The sequence below is a fragment of the Gekko japonicus genome, unplaced genomic scaffold (assembly GCF_001447785.1).
Source record: "Gekko japonicus isolate JY-2015 unplaced genomic scaffold, Gekko_japonicus_V1.1 scaffold1761, whole genome shotgun sequence".
Taxonomy (NCBI): domain Eukaryota; kingdom Metazoa; phylum Chordata; class Lepidosauria; order Squamata; family Gekkonidae; genus Gekko; species Gekko japonicus.
In genome coordinates, this window is record NW_015163142.1 from 213662 (window position 1) to 233875 (window position 20214).

The 20214-nt window shown below is 42.5% G+C and overlaps 1 protein-coding gene across 1 annotated transcript in view; it reads left to right on the top strand.

Annotated features, from left to right (window-relative positions):
* DHRSX (dehydrogenase/reductase (SDR family) X-linked) overlaps positions 1-20214 on the top strand; it is a 176376-nt gene that overhangs the window by 111229 nt on the left and 44933 nt on the right. The window contains exon 5 of the mRNA XM_015406989.1: positions 906-1113. Coding sequence (XP_015262475.1) covers positions 906-1113 — 208 coding nt within the window. The remainder of the gene's footprint in view (positions 1-905; positions 1114-20214) is intronic.

A 20214-nucleotide genomic window follows, 5' to 3' on the forward strand; every position in this document is an offset into this window, starting at 1 on the left:
CCCTCTCTCTCTCTCTCTCTCTCGGGGGGGGGGCTAAATTAGAGAAAACCAGCTCTTGGGTTGCTCAGTGTGTTCAGTGTGTTGTTTAGATCTCATAAATGCTCCTGTACTAGCAGCCTAGTCCTGGGTCCCATATGTACTGGCTGAAGCCATGTCATCTGCCTCTGCTGGGATGCTGTTTAGAGGATTGGGCTGATGGTTTTCTTCGTCCCTCAGAATATCCCGCATTTTGAAAGTTGGATTTTTACTGTAGAATTGAGCAGCAACACTCTATATATTTCTGCAACAGTTGTAAACCCTAGCCCATGCTTGGGACTTAGATTAAAATGGCCTAGTTTTTTCCGGGTACAGAACAAACTAGGCGTTTGATGTATTTTGCCACCTCTGAAAACCAGGTCATTTTATTTCAAAAGGAATGTAAAGTTCCAGTCACAGTGCACTGACTTGTCTTACAGCTTGCTTCTTGCAAAGTATGTTTCCGATCACAGGCACAGTATGTTGGTGGGAAAGGAGCCAGGTAAAACACCCGTCAATGAGGAAAGCAACATTCCTTCCTAGTTCCAAAGTGTTTCCATTTTAAGCAGGGCTGCTAAGAGGGAGTGACTAGAGGAAAAGAATTCTGGGAGCTCTGATCATGAAGTGGTCCTTGGTGTTTGGTTTGGGTCTGGGTGCTCAGATAAAAGTTTTGTCTGTGGTCCAGTGGTGTCTCTCAGTGGCATTGCTCTTAGCTGTGATGGATCATAATGACTGCACAGAAGCTGACCTTTTGCATTCCTCTGCTTAACCCAGATTAAGGTGGTAGCGAACAAAATGTCACCTTCTGCTGCTAGGGGAGAAGTCAAATCGAGACCCATGCACCTCTGCCAGGCACCTGTTCTCCATAACTTTCTGTTTGAATTCCACAGCTGCAGTGATGCTGGTGCCTGAAAGGAAAACGGAGGATGGGTTTGAAGAGCACTTTGGCATAAACTATTTGGGACACTTCTTGTTGACTAATCTTCTCTTGGAAACACTGAAGCAGTCAGGAACCCACAACCACAATGCTAGAATTGTCACTCTCTCATCAGCCACCCATTATGTAGGCGAATTGCGTCTTAATGACCTACAAAGCAGGTATGAAAAATACTTTACCATTTGTCTACAAAAACAGAAATCAGCATTCTAAAGCTTACTTTCTAGAACAAAAGAATATTATTATTAGTGTGTACACAGTGCTTTCTGTTTTCAAAATTCTTGTAACACATTTGCAGTAATGCATATCTGTCTAAATACTCCAGTCTCATGGATTCCCTGTTTGTATCACATCTTTTTTCCATGGCTGTATACATGGATTCATCCAAGAATCAGTTTTATCCTTATCATCCTTAAGATGCATTACACAGCTGAGTGTAGTTGGAAGTGTCAGCTACATTAAATCAGTAAAATAGATTTGCTTGGCTTCGCTTTTAAAAGGTTAACAACTTCAGGGTTTTCAGGTAATTGGAGGGACTTTGCTGGGTGCAAGTTTCAGTCCCTCTCTCATCACTGATTTTGGAACTGTTTTTAGGTTAAAGCATAAAAAGAAGACTAGGATTGGATCCTACCGGCTTTTCCACACAATCTTACCCAGTGCTCCTCTTCTTGAAACTCCCATCTCACCTGGATTTTATCCCATGACAGCTTTTAAAAAAAAAAATCAGAAGAGACTTCCCTCTTTTGTATTGGAAAAGCTGGTAGGACTCCATTGCTTGTGTTGTACCAAAATGTGGCTTTTAAGTGTTTCCCCAGTCCAGCACTTCTCTGCCGGCTTTCTCATTAGCTGTGTTCTGTCGGCAGCACACCCTTGCCAGCTAGCAGTCACTGCAGTATGACATGGCTCTCATTTAACCTCTCCCTTCATCCACCTGCCTGCTTTTCAATCAGTGAGTTCTTTTACTCCTGTTTCCTTTTGCTTTCTCTGCCCCATCTCTACCGCTGAGTCATCTTTCTGCTCTGGCTTAGTTTAGCCCCTTTTCAGCATTGTCAGGACTGTGCATTCTACACTTGCACCATGCAATATAGAAATTGGCACTGGCTGCAGAAATCCAGCATCTTGTTAAAACTGAGCTGTTCATTTTAAAGAGAACCTTCTCATCTTTATATCTGGGAAAAGTGGCTTGAGTAATGCCTTCTTGAATCTTAGGTGCAAGAAGGGACTGGATATCCAGTTGCAATAGAGTGGGGTATCAATTCCATTTTCTCTTTCTGCCTCGTTTCTAACAGAAGAATAAATTATGCAATTGATCAGAATATATATGCCTGTCTGCGCAAGTTATATCCAGGTTTTCTTCGTCAGAATTTGGACTATTCTAATGCAGAATATTCATTGGATTAAAAAAAAAAATAGTATCCATAGTCCATCTCATTTCCGAGATTTAAAGTAACTGCTTATCTTAGTTTCGGTGTGCTGTGATTGTTTTGCTCAACCCTTTGTGGACTGAATATCTCACATTCGTTCTGACTTGCACTCTACATTGGCATACTACCACCTTCTTGTATGACTCTCATCCCTTCTGGCTGCTTAAATCTGCCTGAGGGGCTGGTGGACTGAGTTCGGGAGATAGGAAATCTCTGCCTTAGGGAGGGGGTAGTCACCCCTGCCTTGAAAAGGACAGTGCATCCACTCCTGAACAAACCTACACTGGACCTAGGAGCACTGAATATCTACTTGCCCAGTCTCAAATGTCTACTTGCAGTCTCAAATATCTACCTGCCCAGTCTCCTTGAGTAAGGTGAATAAGTGGTAGCTGGGTGGTTTCAGGCCTGGTTATGGGACTGAAATGGCCTTGGTCACCCTTAATGGACCAGGAGATGGAGAGGGGAGGGGTGACCCCGTTAATTCTCCTGGAACTTTCAGCAGCTTTCAGTACTATCCGTCATGGTATCCTTAGGGACTGCCTTTCAGGATTGGGACCGTGAGGCACCATTTCACAGTGGTTTTTGTCCCGTTTCAAAGGTAAGTTTCAGAGAGTGGTTCTGGGAGACTGGTGATCAGCCTGTTGGCCTCTGGCCTTTAGGGTCCTGTAAGATTCCATCTTGTCCCCCATACTTTTTATATCTATGTGAAGCCACTGAAAGAGGTCATTTGGAGACCAAAAGCTCCTTACTTGCTGTTGGAAGATGGCAACAGAAGGGGACAGAAGAGTTCTCCTTACAAGGCATTTCCAGAGATTTTGTGCAGTGACTGAGAAGGCCCTCTCCTGGGTTGCCACCTGCCTAAACTCAGAAGGCAGGAGCACCCAAAGCCAGGCCACTGAAGATGACTGTAGTGGTCAAGCATGTTCACAATGGAGTAGGTGGTCCTTGGTTCCAAATGGGGCTTTAAAGGTCAACATCAGCACCTTGAATCGTGCCTGGAAGCCGATTGGGAGCCAGTGTAGATAGGCCAGGACTGGAGTGATATGGTCCCTATGACTCACGTATGACCTACTAAAGTCAATATCTTGGCTGCAACATACTGCATACATTGAACTTTCTGAACACTTTTCAAGGGTAGCCCACGTAGTGCACTTGTTGAAATCCTGTTAATGGCTGACGTGTATGGAGAGGTATAAATGGCCTCTTTTTATTCATATCACTTATGCTTTTCCAATAAAATTGTCCAAAGTGGTAATTTTATGCCACTAAATAATCCATGGAGAGGACCAGAATACTCAACATGATTTGTGCCTTCTGTTTCTTAAGCCATCCTATGGAATGAGAATGATTCAGTGATGAGACAAATGTAAATGAGAGCTTATGAGAATTTATAAAATAGAAACCTAGTTTTATGGCTTAGATTTCCATAAGAGCCTGAGCTCAAAAGTGTATAGTATATGGCATGAGAACTCAGTTACAGTTCGGCAACATGACCCCGCTGCAAATGTCCTCTGTTGTGTTTGTTGGTGACTGGCACTTTAGGTATGCTAGGCATCGGTCTTTGATTACTTACTCCGTTTCCATATTTCATCTGAATAGGTGCCTTAGTTGTAGGATTATCACATATGATTTACTCTTCACCAAATGTAATTTCTATTGTCCTGTTTCTGCCTATGATGAGTGTAGATGTTTTTAAACTGCACATTTCTAGGTACACTGCACATGCCTAGAGTATTACGTACATAGAGTATTTGAAGCTGCATCTTGGGGCAAACTATGATTTCTCCAAGACCGAGAAAACATAAACATGCATCATATTCTATTGATCAGTATCCAAAGAAGTTCTTTAGGTTTTCCAAAGAGCATGAGGATAAGCTGTTGGGATTTCTAGCTTTCTGCCCTTTCTCTCTTTGAACAACGGACATGAATCCCCAGTAGTAAATAGCCTTTGAAAGTCTGCAGATTTAAAAGCAATTTGCAGTTTAGAGAATGGCCTGCTCCTCCACTGCCCAGTTGGCAGCATGAAGTTCTTGGGAAACCTGATCCTTATGCAGAAATAGGCCATGAACATGTTTCATTTAGAGATGACATTTGGCATCCTCTCACCTCACCATGTTTCAGGCCACATGTGATGATCTGGTTGGAGCCCCTGTTCTATTTACCCAATTTGAAGATGACCCAGAAGATGACACCCCCGACCTTAAAAGGTTATACACAAAGGCAGAGGACCACCATGCTCTCCTCTCTCTGCCACATCAGCAGGCTTCCACAGTCTAGCTGTGGGAACACTCTCCTGTCTCTTCCTATATCTGCTGGCCAGAAGGCATGGAAGTAGGTAGTTGTGCCCATCCACTGGTTCACTAGGTTGCTTCCAGCTTTTCAATCCAGCTGACCGGGGAGGGGGCTTTCTTCCATCTATCTGTAGGCTCTGTGGTGGAGAGAAGCTGGATCCCCCAAGTTGCTGGGTTGTGGGGCTGAAAAACAACCCAGTAAATAGGCAAGAGCAGAAGGCCTGGCTAGAAGTATACAGGCATGCCCCTGCCAATCAGCTGGCACTCAGCCAAGCAATATATACAAATGGAAGATGACACCCTCTTTTTATACAGCAAAACAAATAAGGAATCTTGTCTTCTTGTCTTGGGGTAAATATGGTGTACCTCTAATTATTATGAAGTATAAAAGAGTAGATACAAGAAATTCTCTTAGAATATACAGATTCTTAGCAATTTAATCTTGGATATATCCAGTAGCAAACCTCTGAGTTTTGCAATGTATTTTTCTCCTTCAGTGGGGAAAGTTATTCAGACTGGGTTAGGTCACGCCTCTTCCCGTTCCAGGCAGGGCTATGCAAATATTTACGAGTCTTTATTGGCCGGATCAAGGCTGATCCTCCAGTCTGAATAACCCTGCAGCTCTGGCAGGAGGTTTCTAGCCTAGCTTTACTGTTGGAAAAGTTTGTAGGAAACAGACTTGATTACTCACCATTCAGGATGGGTGAAGAGAGATCTCTGACTCCTTCAGGGACAAAGAAAGTGGTTCCTGCAGGGACAAAAAAGAAGAAAGATTCTTTGAGGGAGAGGCCTCTCTCGCCCAAAGCTTCTGGCATCAGAGATCAGCCATGTGAAGTCCTCCCTGGTGCGTCACGGACTGCTGCAAGGTGTGAGGGACCCGAAGCTTTAGACCAGGTCACAACCTTCTTCCTAGCAAACTCAAGGGCCCCTGGTGATAAACGGCCTGTTCTAACTGGGCAGATACGGCATGAGACAGTGCTTATTTAGGTAGCTCGGAAGCTTCCAGGCAAGTGGGAACATTGTGGGAGGCTTTGGGTTTGTTTGTTTATTTTCATAGAATCATATCATAGAATCATAGAATGTTGGAGTTGGAAGGGACCTTGCAGGTCATCTAGTCCAACCCCTGCACTCTTCAGGAGTATACTGAAAGATAGCCCTGCATACCTACAACATACCCGAAAGATAGTCATCCAGCCTCCACTTGAAAACGTCCAGCGGAGCATCCACCACCTCCCGAGGCAGACTGTTCCACTGCTCAACCACTCTTACAGTTAGGAAGTTTCTCCTGATATTTAGCCAGTAACGACTCCCTTGTAATTTCCACCCATTAGATCTAGTCTTGCAATCCAGAGCAAGAGAGAATAGATCTGCTCCATCTTCTACATGACAGCCCTCCAAATACTTGAAGACTGCAATCATGTCCCCTCTAAGCCTTCTCTTTCCCAGGCTAAACATACCCAACTCTTTCAGCCTTTCCTCCTAAGACTTGGATTCCAACCCTCTCACCATCCTGGTTGCCCTCTTCTGGACACGCTCGAGCTTGTCAGCATCCTTCCTAAAATGTGGTGCCCAAAACTGGACACAGTACTCCAGGTGAGGCCTGACCATAGCAGAATAGAGCAGAACTACCACCTCCCTTGATCTGGACACAGTGCTTCTGTTAATGCATCCTAAGACTGCATTCGCTTTCTTCACAGCCACATTGCACTGCAGGCTCATGTTTAGCTTGTGATCAACCAGAACACCTAGATCCCTTTCACATGTGCTGCTGTCAAGCCAAGTCCCTCCCATTCTATATCTATGCCTTTGATTTTTTTGTACCTAAGTGTAGGACTTTGCATTTATCTGTATTGAAATTCATTTTATTTGTCTCAGCCCACTGTTCCAGCCTATCTAGATCATTTTGAATCCTGACTCTGTCTTCTTCAGAATTAGCAATTCCACCTAACTTCGTGTCATTTGCAAATTTGATAAGCATCCCCTCTATGTCTTCCTCCAGGTCATTTATAAAAACATTGAACAACACCAGGCCCAGGACCAAGCCCTACGGCACTCCACTCAAGACTTCCCTCCACGTAGACACAGAGCCATTTACGAGCACTCATTGGGTACAATTTTTCAACCAACCATGAATCCATCCAATGGTTGCACCATCCAGCCCACACTTAACCAGCTTATCCTCAAGGATATCATGAGAAACTTTGTCAAATGCTTTACTAAAACCTAGATACACTATATCCACAGCATTGCCAGAGTCAACCATTTTGGTAACTCTGTCAAAAAAGGAGATAAGGTTGGTCTGGCATGACTTATTCTTGATAAACCCATGCTGGCTACTACCAATTAACTCATTCCATTCAAGGTGCTCACAGACAGAGCGTTTAATAATCTGCTCTAGAATTTTCCCAGGTATTGATGTCAAACTGACAGGCCTGTAATTTCCCGGGTCTGTCTTTTTTTCCCTTCTTGAAGATAGGGACAACATTTACTCTTTTCCAGTCTTCCGGCACAACACCAGTACTCCAGGACATCTCAAAGACTATAGCCCGAGGCTCTGAAATAACATCTGCAATTTCTTTTAGCACCCTGGGATGAAAACCTTCTGGCCCCGGAGATTTGAAAGTATTTAAGGCAGCTAGATGCTCTCTAAACATTTCCTTACTTACTCTGGACTGGCAATTTCTTCTTCCTTCATATGCCCTGCATTCTTCAGTTTGCATACAGCTCGCCTTACAGTTAAAGACTGATGCAAAGTGAGAGTTGAGTAATTCCGCTTTGTCTTCATCCCTTGTTAAGGCTTGACCATCTTCCTCTAGCAATGAGCTTACTCCATCCCTGTTCTTCTTTTTGCTCCAAACATAGGCATAGAAATTTTTCTTGTTGTTTTTAGCATCCCTCGCCAGCCTCAGCTCCATCTGTGTTTTAGCCTTTCTGACACCATCCCTACAGATTCAAGCCTGCTTCTTGTACTCACCCTCAGGAATCTGACCCTCCTTCCATTTCCTGTACATTTCTCTTTCTAGTCTCAGCTCTTCAGATAGGTGTTTGTTTGTTTTTTTGTTTTTTAGAGATGCCAATGTTGGATTAGGCCAAAGGCCCATCCAGTCCAACACTCCCTGTCACACAGTGGCCAGAAATACCAGGTGTCATCAGGAGGTCCAGCAGTGGGGCCAGGACATTAGAAGCCCTCCCACTGTTGACCCCCCCAAGCACCAAGATGACAGAGCATCACTTGCCCCAGAGTCCCTATATATACCTTGTGGCTAATAGCCACTGATTGAAGCCGTCCATGTTTGTAGCCGCCACCACTTCCTGTGGCAGTGAATTCCTACCCCACAAGCGGGCTCAGAGTGGCTTACATCCACACCGTTTTATGCCCTCTCCAGTACCTAGAATGGAACAGCAGCATCAACTGTTGGTGCAAGCCATTCAACACCTGACTCAGATTGGAGCCATAGAGCAGGTGCCTTCAAGTCAACATTTCAAGGGCATATACTTGGGCCTCTTCTTGGTTCCAAAGAGTTCAGGATCAGTGGCAATCTGAGGAAGCAGGGTGTTGCAGCAGGTTTTGGATCTGAAAGGAAGATTATTATCCCACCCAAGGGTACAGTTTGGGCATATAAACAGTCTGGATTACTTCCCCCATTGAAAGAGAACGACACATTGGAATGTACCTGAAGATTTCTTCTCTTCAGTGGGGCAAAGTCATCCATTTCCCACCCATACAAAAGGAAAAGAAAAATAGTGTGATATGAAGATGGAGTTGGGCTGTACTATGACTGGAGGGTTGGCCTTGATCCAGCCAGTAGAGACTTGCAAAAATTTGCATAGCCCTGCCTGGAGCTGGAAGAGGTGTGACCTAACCCAGTCTGGATGATTTTGCCCCACATTGAAGAGGAGAAACCTTAAGGTAAGGTCCAATATTTCATTCCCCTCCTTGTCTTTTTCCTGCACCACGCAGTCTGAAATCACTTTGGTCCTTGTCAGTGACACTTGAAATAGCACCCTAGTTTCATTTTTATAAGCAAAAATCTTAATGGTATTTCATCAATGAATGGGTTTTAGTGTGGAGCAATTTGATAAATTCTGCCTTTCCCCCAGCCGCCCGCTGTGCTTCACGGAAATTGCATGTGCCTAAGCGAGGGCATAATGCAGTTGTGATCATGCAGGTACTTTCTGAGTAGAATTTTTCAAAATGAACAGCTCTCTCTGCCTATTTGAAGGTCTAGCAATTACTTCAAGAGGGGCACTGTAATTTGTACTTGATGCCTCCATATATCGGAAATCATATGCATCTCTTTATAGGAAAAACCAAAAAGCGACAACTCCTTTAAGGTTCAGATTGTAAACACCTTAGGTTGGGAGAGCATTTGGACCAAATAGGTGACTACATTTGGTAGGTGAACTGGATAAGAGCAATGAGTGAGTTGGGTGAATACCTATTGGCCAGTTTGCAGTGACTGTCAAAGCATTGTAGATGCATTCACTAATAGAGCATAATAACATCAAAAAAGCAACCATGGAATAGCCATTACTGACTATATATTTTTATTTCTTCTGTCTTCTCCATATTTTCTACCAAATAACATTTGGTAGAGGTTAAATTGCATTTGGACAAATAACTATAATGACTCCAACCCATAAGGGATTCAAGTCTAAACAGTAGTTGCATTCTTAACTCCCATCCCCCCCTCCCCAATATGTATTTTGGGGCTATCACAATAACAGAATGGTAGATATAAGAGGTCCTGGAAGATTTTACATAAAAAGGCTTCTTAAGTAAACAAGACACACTTAGGCTGAATGAGTCCCTGCAGTACTTTTTAAAATTTCAGAAGCTTTCTTTCTTTATTTCTAGCCTTCTTTGAACATTTCTGGATCTTGGAAAATTCAAATAGTGAGCATTAGGACTTTTCATTTTCTGCTGAATTGAATGGGTTTTTTTCCCCCCTGCCATGTCCATTTAGGTGCTATCTGTGTCTGCAGTTACGGTGACCTCAGTGTGTCTCTAACAAACAAGTTAAGCTATATTTAGAGCCTGTCACTGATAATATGGTGTGGACTTGAGTTCCAGTTCTGCTCTGTTTCAAGTTAATAAACAGAATTACTGACTCACATAAACTGAGATGCTTCATTATTATTTTGCTACCACTCATCTAGTATTAAAGTAAACTTCTTGATTTAAAAGAGTTGGATCCTGGCTACCAGTGAGGACTTCAAACATTTTTGTGTTAATTAGTGTTTTGGGACTTTTTCAAGTACTTTTGGGGGATCCTGATAATTCAGGACCATTTTTCTAATCCCACCCCCAATTCCCTCCCTAACAGCAGCAGGGAGGAATGGAGAGAGATGAAGCTGGCCTCACCAAACAGCTGTTAGTTGGTGTCTGTGTCTCTTTAAATTATAAAGGGACCAGAAGCCCTGCCTAACAGCTGATAGTATGGTAGAAAGAGGCCAAGTCTACTGCCCATTGGAAAGAATGGGGCCATTATTTCTTGTAAATACACCTGGACTCCCTATAGTAGTCCATAGGAAAGAACAATCCTATTAGTTCTGCTGGTAGGTAGACCTGGCCTCTATTCACCCCACTGTCAGCTATTAGTTACCCTCCCCAAACTTCACATCCTCAGGAACTGCTCCAAATCTCCAGGTATTTTCCAAGCTGGAGCTGGCAACCCTATGTACTGTCTCGGCTCTTTTTGTAACATGTACTCATTTGCATATTAAGTGACACACCCCTAATGTAGCCAATCCTCCAAGAGCTTACAGTAGCTTCTGTAAGAAGAGCTCTGTAAGCTCTTGGAGGATTGGCTACAGTAGGGGTGTGTGGCCTAATATGCAAAGGAGTTCCTGCTACAAAAAGAGCCCTCTGGTAACTGTTGTGCTCCCCCTCACTCCGGAGCCAGTTTGGTGTTGTGGTTAGGAGCAGCAGACTCTAATCTGGAGAACCAGGTTTGATTCCCTGCTCCTCCACGTGAAGCCAGCTAGGTGAACTTGGGTCATTCATAAGTTCTTTCAGAGCTGTTCTCTCAAGAGCAGTTCTCTCAGCCCCATCTACCTCACAGGGTGTCTATTGTGGGGAGAGGAAAGGAAGGAGATTATAAACTGCTCTGAGACGGTGAATGAAGGGCAGGGTATAAATCCAATTCTTTTTTTGTTGTTTGTTCCTTCTTCTTTCAGAGAGAAATGCAAATAACATGCATCTTGATAAATGACAGGTCAAGGCTTCTTTTGTTTTATCTCTGCTGAGGTTTATTTATGTGGTTTGGGAACAGGTGAAATGCCTTTTCTCTCAGTACCGCTGCTGAAGAATAGCCTAAAACACTTCAAATATCTCTCTAACAATTGTAATCCAGACCAGTGAAATCAGATTCATAGAACAAACAATGATTATTTAATTTCCCCCCTTCGTTTGAATTTCAAAGACGACGGCAGTATAACGATAATCCCAGGGCCCGGTTAGAGGGTGCGTATTTGTTTTATTTTATTTACTCAATTTATCCCTTGCCTTTCTTCCCAGTGGGAACCCAAAGCAACTTACATTATTCTCCTCTCCTTCTGTTTATCCTTTTATGCCCTAGGTAGGAGGACAGTATGAGAAGAAGGTTGTACATCAAGTTCTTGGATGACAGAGGAGGAAGAGACAGCCTCAGTAATACATGAAATATGGAGGAGAGGCAGAGTAGGTGGCTGTTTGGGGGGGCGTTGTTCAAAGAGCAGAAGCAATGCTGCCTAGCAAGAAAGACAGCAGAAAGACAGATGACCGTATATTTATAAAGGATAAAATTAACTATATATGTCAAAATTTATGTATTCAGCATCATGAAAATGCTTGTTTTGGAGCAAAGTTAAATCTGGACAAATACGACCCAATCAGTAAACAAGTATAAAGACAACAGTCATGAGAGTCTGACCCACAAATCAAACAGTCATTAAGACTTATAAAGAATGCTATCTATGTATTACAATCTGAAGCACTACAACATGATAAACAAATCATAAGAAATTCCTTGAACCAAGGTACATAATCAGCGTCGTCTCCAGATTATATAACAACGTTTCAAAAAATGGATCTTCTTCAGGAGATATTATAATGGTGCAAAAGCTCTCTGTTTCATAAGTGCTAGACAACAAGTCTTAAGAAATACTAAATTCAGATAGGATGCTGATCTCAGTTAACATTCAGGCTCAAAATATGCTGCTATGTTTCTAATGGATCCCGGGACTTGTTGTCTAGCACTTATGAAACAGAGAGCTTTTGCACCATTATAATATCTCCTGAAGAAGATCCATTTTTTGAAACGTTGCTATATAATCCGGAGACGACGTTGATTATGTACCTTGGTTCAAGGATTTTCTTATTTATCATGTTGTAGTGCTTCAGATTGTAATACAGAGGAGTTTCACATTACCCTTTTTAACCCGTTTTGAAGCCGTTTTTGATCCGTCATGGAGTAAACTGGTATATGGCTGCCATTTCACACATGGCTTTCCCCTTCCGGTAAAGAGCTGAATCTGAAGCGGTTTGCCATTTCAGACTGCACCACTTTTTCCCCGCCATTTTTCGCCCATGCGGGTGATCTCCGGCTTTTTTAAAAATGTTCACTTTATAGCGCTATAGCACTATAACAAAGCACTCCAGGCATTCCAATGGGGTTGATATACTGCTGTTCCGTTATAGCGTTATAGCGCTATAACGCTATAAAACAAACTTTTTTTAAAAAAGAAGCCGGAGATTGCCCGCGCGGGCGAAAAACAGTGGGAAAAAGCACATCGGAACCGGGAGAGGAAACTGAAGACTACTTGGAAGCGGTTGACAGGTAAAACGCTTCAGCCCCATTTCCTAAATGGGACATAAGCGTTTGTGTCAGAAATTACAAATATATTCCGGTAGGGAACCGGTTCTAAAACAGTTCTGTCTTAAATGACAGACCAGAAACTGTTTGGGAACTGTTCCTCTTCTGGATTATATCGTCTGTCTGAAATTCCTCACGAAGATAGCATTCTTTATAAGTCTTAATGAATGTTTGATTTGTGGGTCAGACTCTCACGACTGTTGTCTTTATACTTGTTTATTGTTTTGGAGCAAAAACATGTTTGTAATTTATAGTCCTTAAAATTGTGTTGAATTAAATGATGGATTTGACAGAACTATGTAGGAGCCATTGCCCCTCAGGAAATACGATGGCACTGCTGGGCTGAGTGCCAGCAATAGCTTGGGAAGATCAGAAGCAACCATTCCCTCTCAGACAGAGGGACATGACTGTATGGTTGTGCCACTTCACAAAGAGACAGTTGCTTTCATGTATTATGAGACAGCTTTGAGAGCCTCCTGCTGAGTTGATGGGGTGTTTTATGAAAACAGCATAAAGCCAGGAGCTATATATGCAACAGAAGGACAGTTTTTGTTTTGACTCCTCATTTTTACTTCTCTACCACTAGTAAGGAATGTCTAGGTGGCTTACTAAACACACAACAGTACTGGCTGCTTACCAGCTGCTAAAGAAGTCTTGGCATCATATTCAGACAATAACTGTATCTCCAGAATAATAGCCAGAAGCACATGCTGTCTACTTCTTTCTCACTGTTGTCTGGCATATCTATTCCCCTTTTTTGTCTAAACAAATTATATGAGTTTACACTGAGATTCATAACATCCAGTGCCCTGGTACGTTTGATCAAAGTGCATCCAACTCTTTATGTGCAGAACTTGGCCTCACACCTGTTGACCCCACAGGTTCTGCAGGCACAGCTGGATGTCTGCAGGGAGCTGTATGCATACAGGCTTCATACATGGGAACTCTGCAAAGTGGAGGGTCCTGGTAACGTGCAAAACCATTTGTATGTGCATACCTGTCTGGAACTCAGGCCAGCAGGCATGTTTCTGATCTTTTTTTTTTTGGGGGGGAGGTGTTCATGCTCTGAATGATTGAAGAGGATTAAGTGTGCAGACTCTAATCTGGGAGAACCGGGTTTGATTCCACTCTCCTCCACTTACAGCTGCTGGATGACCTTGGGCAAGCCATAGTTCTGAAAGGGCAGTTCTTGAAAGAGCTCTTTCAGCCCCACCTACCTCACAGGGTGTCTGTTGTGGGGAGGGGAACGGAAAGGAGATTGTAAGCTGCTCTGAGACTCCGAGTGAAGGGGCGGGGTATAAATCCAATCTCTTCTTCTTCTACCATGTTTCACTTAATTAAATAAAACCTGGGATTTCCTTTAGCTGTTTTGTTTGGGTAAGTTTATTTTAAACAAAGAAGAAAAGATGGGAAAGCTAGTCATGTGCAGAAAAGTCCTGTTCACAAGTCTGCTATAGTGTGTTAGTCTATAGCCCCAAAATAAAATAGGAGTTCAGTGGCATGTTACATTTTAAAGACTTACAAAATTTATTCCAGTATAAGTTTTTATGAGTCAGAGCTCAATCCATAGCACATTATCCATAGTATAACAATTTTCAGTTTTTAAAATCACATAATTCCAAATTCTTGTTACACTTTCAATGTCTTGAGATCTTTGCAATAATGCCCGTTTCAATAGCTTATATATTTATTTAACTTTATTTACACACTGATGGTCTAAGTCACCTTGCTTATTTAATATATATGCAGAGTACATCATGTGAAATGCTGGCCTGGATGAATCACAAGCGGGAATTAAGATTGCTGGGGAAAAGATCAACAACCTCAGATATGCAGACAATACTACTCTAATGGCAGAAAGTGAAGAGGACCTCAAGAGCCTCTTGCTCAGGGTAAAAGAGGAGAGCGCAAAAGTGGGCTTGAAGCTCAACATCAAAAAAACTAAGATTATGGCATCCGGCCCCATCACTCCTTGGCAAATAGAAGGGGAAGTCGGGGAAGTAGTGACAGACTTCACGTTCCTGGGATCCCAGATCACCGCAGACTGTGACAGCAGCCATGAAATTAAAAGACGCCTGCTCCTTGGGAGGAAAGCGATGGTGAACCTAAACAGCATGATAAAAAGTAGAGACATCACCCTGCCAACAAAAGTCCGCATGGTCAAAGCAATGGTATTCCCAGTAGTCATGTATGGCTGCGAGAGTTGGTCTATAAGGAAAGCCGAGCGCCGAAGAATAGATTCTTTTGAACTATGGTGCTGGAGAAGACTCTTGAGAGTCCCTTGGACTGCAAGAAGATCAAATCAGTTAATCCTAAAAGAAATCAACCCTGACTGTTCCCTGAAAGGCCAGATAATGAAACTGAAGCTCAAATACTTTGGCCACCAAATGAGAAGGGAGCACTCACTGGAGAAGACTCTGATGCTGGGAAAGATTGAAGGTCAAAGAAGACGGGGACGGCAAAGGATGAGATGGTTAGACAGTGTCACAGATGCAACGAACATGAAACTGAGCAAACTTCAGAGGATGGTGGAAAACAGGAGGGCCTGGCATGATCTTGTCCATGGGGTCGCAAAGAGTCTGAACAACAAGAACATAATAAGTTGATATCATACCTTGATTTTGTAATAAGCAAATTTCGAATTTATTCATCTCAGCCCTTCTCCATTACACATATTTTGATTTATGAAACTATGCAGCTGCAGCTGATGAAATATTTGAGCTGCAGAAAGGTATGTTGAGGGTGGGGGTGTTACCACCCTGCCCCTTTGAATATTGTTTTAAATTGGCCCCTCTTGGTAATCTCTTTCCCCAGCACCTCACCATTCTGTTCTCTGCAGCTTTCAATTTAAATAATTCTGTCTGAAGTCAGTGCTGACTCACCAAAATTTATGCTGGAATAAATGTCAGTTTTCATGGTGCCAAAAGATCCCTGCTTTATAGATAGGAGAGTTACAAGTAATGCTTTACACTCTTATACAAGTCTTGTATAAATCCAAAGCGTATGCACATTAATAGTTACATGACCAGTGACCCTGATGCATCAATCTCTTGTGAGCATAGGCTCTGCTGCACTCACAAAACCCTTTGCCCTGCCTGCAAGATTCTCCACATTCATTCCAGTTGAGGGAGCAGATCCAGGCTCCTTTCAGCCTCATGGGCTTTTCAGATATTTCTTGCATTACTTGAAATGGGAGCCACTGACCCAAGGTCACTTGTTTAAATACTGATTTCCCAACCTTGTTTGTTTTTTAAGATTAATTTTTTTAAAGAACGACGTATGGGTTATACACCCAAATAGGCACCCAAAGTTGCAAACTGATGGTCATTCCCAGGTATTTATGCCAGGTAAGCAGTTCAGTGTGAAGCTACAGATTTGTTTGTGGGAGATTTCCTTGCAGCAGGAAAGCATTGTGCGAAACACTTCATTGATCCGCAGACCACAAGTCATTTTTCAATCATGTCAAGTTCAGTCTGGGCAATTGCCTAATACTTCTTCCAAAGGGCAAATTTTGATAGCTTTGATTTCTTCTAGAGGGAGAAGTGGTGAAATCTGACATATCTTTGCTTCCTGCTAGAGATTATGCAAAAGCATTCAGAGAGTTTATGCAACTAAAAACCTACAGGCACCAGTTGAAAAGATTTCACAGCAGTCTGGAGCAGAGGGGAGCTAGGCAACAATTATAAACATAAGGCATGAATAATTAAGAAGCATTTTTGGATACTTATGTGCTTCTTTCCTCCTTACAGAGAAGCAAAGCAGAGGCATATATCAGACTTCTGTTACAAGCGATGTTACAAAATGCAGAACATGGTGCCTAATCATCTTATTTCAGGGCATAGCTCTCTCCATGTGCCTGAGTTTATTCCTAAAGTACTACTGTGCCTCCTAGACAGATTAGCGCCTTGGAAACTGGAGAGAGTTAGACAGAGGAAGGAAGTGTCACAGTTTTTGATGAGTGAAATATACAAGTGCCAGCCAGGAACACCTGACTACCAGCAAGAATGAGGTTAATTATAGCTGTCAATTGTGAACTCAGCACAGTCATGTGTCTCTGAAGCATGAGCTCAGAGAAGGCTGATGCGGAGGGAGGCCTCCAGGAGCTTAGAAGTGATTTCAAGTGGCTACTTGATGTATTATTCTGACCTAATGTCCATCAAAATGCCTCAGTCTACCTTCAGGTGTGCACATTTGTCAGCAGTGGGGGAAAAAACACAGAAGAGCTTATTACAAAAGGAACCATAACAAAGGCATCAAGCTTGGTAGGCTCGCATTGTACTGTCCCTTTGTGTAGTTTCAGTACATGCCATCTTGTGCTCAACAGAGCATGAGTGTACAATATACAGAGCACAACATAAGATGCTGTGGCAGCTGAAATAAGGAGATTCATTATGTTCTGTGATGTTCTGGAAGATGAAACAGTCTTTAAAATGTGGGACAGCTGGCTATCCTAATTGTGTGTGTGTGCTCTTCTTTGCTGAGGAGAGAAGTAGCGTTGATCAAGACGATTGTGGGATGGGTTAAGCTCTGCTGTGTCATCTCCAGAATTCTACCCATATAGCCCCTGAGCAGCTAGTGATGCTTAATTCTGAGAGAGAGAGAGATGGCTGCCGTATGTCATCTCCATCTGTTCTAGGAGGCTTTCTCGTCAGTCTAAAAGTGTGAGGACAGGCTGTGATTACTCTGTAGTAAAGAAAAGGTACTTTTGCATTTCATTGATACTTTTTAGGACCTAAGAACTCTCTTCTGGCACTGAAAGTAATTCCTGGGCTAATCCTCGAAAAACCCTGGCACTAAGTAAATCCTGACAGCCACAAATCTCTACGTGGTCCAAAAGTGCATTTCTGACAAAAGCTAGAATGCATCAAGGATCAGTGCTAAAGGCATTCTTGATAGTTCCTCTCCAGCTTTGGAATGCAGACTTCTAAAAATTGTTCTAATTGTTCTTTAGTACTTTTCATTTGTGTCTACATGGAACGTTGGTGCAGTAACTTAAGTCTGTTGTTCTGTAAGCATTTTGTGCACTTAGTCTTTTTTGCTGTGGACTGCTGGGTCCTTTCTGTATGCGAGTGGATGGCCTTTGGTTCTCTCCTGTGTAGTGGTTTTGGGATATATAAAAGTGACTTGCTTAAGTATAAAACCAAGGAGTCAATGGGACCTTTCTGAACTGAGAATAGAAAAACCCAGACCCAAATCTACAGCCTCAGCCTTGCAGATTACTGGTTGACCTTGGACTACTCACAATCTCCGTTGACACTTCCTCACAAGATTGTAGTGAAGACAATATGGTATATATATGCCCCCATAAAGAGTATGATAGGGTGTGGTACTATTTTATTTATGTACTTCATTTATACCTTGCCTTTCTCTACAGCGGGAATACAAAGTGATTTTCCCCCTTTTTTTTCTCTCCTCCTTTTTATCCTCACAACAACTCTGTGAGGTGGGTTAGACTGATAATGCATGACTTGTCCAAGGCCACCCAGCAGGCTTCCATGACAGAGTGGGAATTCAAATTGGGGTATCCAGGATCATAGTCCAACACTCTAACCACAGCATCACACTGGCTCTCATCATCATACAAAACATACAGATATAATAGTAATTTGGTTTCAAAATGTACAGAAATTGTGTTAACTGGATGCATAAGTCACTCATACATATGACTGGGCCTTCCTGTAATATCCAAACTGCTTTTATTTATCAACCTTATTGCTGTTTTGTATTTGTATTGTTGTTTAATTAGTGTAGACTAGACAGCTACATAAAGAAGAGGACATGGCTTTCTATCACCAACATCAACCAAAGAAAATTTCACGTAGTGGAAGTTGATCTTAGTATTTACAAGTGAGGCCCCACAAGACTCGGGGTGGGGGGGATCCCATCTTCCTCATCTATTTGCTTTCTTTGTTTCTCTTTCCCCCTTTCTTCCTCCCTCCCCATCTATTTGCTTTCTTTCCACCTTTCTTTCTCTTTTCTCTCTCTCTTCTTTCCTTTCTTCCCGTCCCACCCATCTATTTGCTTTCTTTGTTTCTCTATCTCTCTTTTCACCTCTTTAATTCTTTCTTTCCACCATTCTCTCTTTTTCTCTTAGACAAATAAGTATTATTATCAAGATCTATTTTTACCCCTTTTGTTTTTATTTTTGGCAGTCTCATTTAATGTTAATAAAAAGCAGATTTGCATATTCTCCAATAAAAACGTGTGTCTAATATTTGTTCATGTCTTGCGGCTCTTAAACATTTGATGTTTATTCTATGTAGCTCTTGCATTAAGCAAGTTTGGCCACCGCTGGTATAGCATACTGCATCCAAAAGATTACAAAATGGTGGTTGCACAAAATAAACTGACTCTCAGTCCAGACAAGACTGAGGTGCTGTTAGTCAGTGGTGAAGCTGCTGGGGGGACCGCAAAGTCAGCCTATCTTGAAGGGGTCAGTATTCCTCCTGAAGGATCAGATTCATAGCTTGAGGGCACTAATGGGTCTTAGCCTATGGTTGGCGGTTCAGGTCTGCTTCGTGGCATGTAATGCCTTTTATCAGCTCCAACTTGTTTGCCAGCTACAAGTGTTCCTTGAAAATTATGATCTGGCCATGCTTTGATAACAGATTAATGTAACGTGCTGTATATGGAGCTGCTTTTGAAAATGGTTTGGAAACTTCAGTTGGTCCGAAATGTGGCAGCCAAGCTATTGTCAGGTGTTGCTCTCAGGGATTGTTGTCACCCTTTTGCTGAAAGATCTGCCCTTACCCATCTGTTTCCAGACACTATAAAAAGTGCTGCCTCTTACCTTTAAGGACCTAAGTAGCCTGAGGCCAGGGTACCTGCAGTACCTCCTCTGCGCATCCTATCCAGCCCACCAGCCCATCTGACTCTCAAGCCCTGGTTTTTGTTCCTCTGCCTTCAGAAATGAGGCAGGTAGCAACTAGAAACAGCATTTTCTGCAGTGCCACCTTGCCTCTGGAATGCCCCCCCTCTTGAGGCTTGCCTGCCACCTACTTCACCTTCTTTTAGGTACCAGGCCAAACTACATCCTTTTACTCAGGCTGTTAATTGCGGGTTTTATCTAATTAGCTTTTTAATGGTCTGCCTCTGTTTTATGGATCCTTTTTATGCTGCCCCATGATTTGCTTTTAATGGCTTGTTTTTAGTATTGTGATATCGTTTTAACAGCCACCTTAAGTAGGACTCTGAAGAGATGGCATATAAATATCCTAAATGAATAAAGTTGTTATACAGCTTCTTCTTTTTTTTATGGTACTCCTTTCTGCTTTAGGGGTTTGGTACTCCAGGAGACATTTAAATCCTGTTTTACATTGCCTGCTGGCCCACTGAGGGCTAGTAGGAGGAGATTTTTGTTGTTGTTGTTAATGGTGCTGTGCCAGCAGTGTAACATCACTTCTGGCAAATATGTTGCCAGCATAACAACAAAGTGAAGCTCTAGGATTTGAGCAAAACATTGTGGTTTTACCATCATTTTTTTCCAAAGTCTTAGTGTGTCACCTCAACATTATGCTAGCAATGTGATGTCACTTCTGGTATTCACCATAAATGACATTTTGTCACTAGCACAGCATCATTTCCCCCACTTCCACTCTTCCAACCCTCCCATTGGTTGCCAGTCAACTAAATCAGCCAGCCTATGGGAAGCACTTTCCTGGATACAACTTAAGAGTCACATGCCATCTATA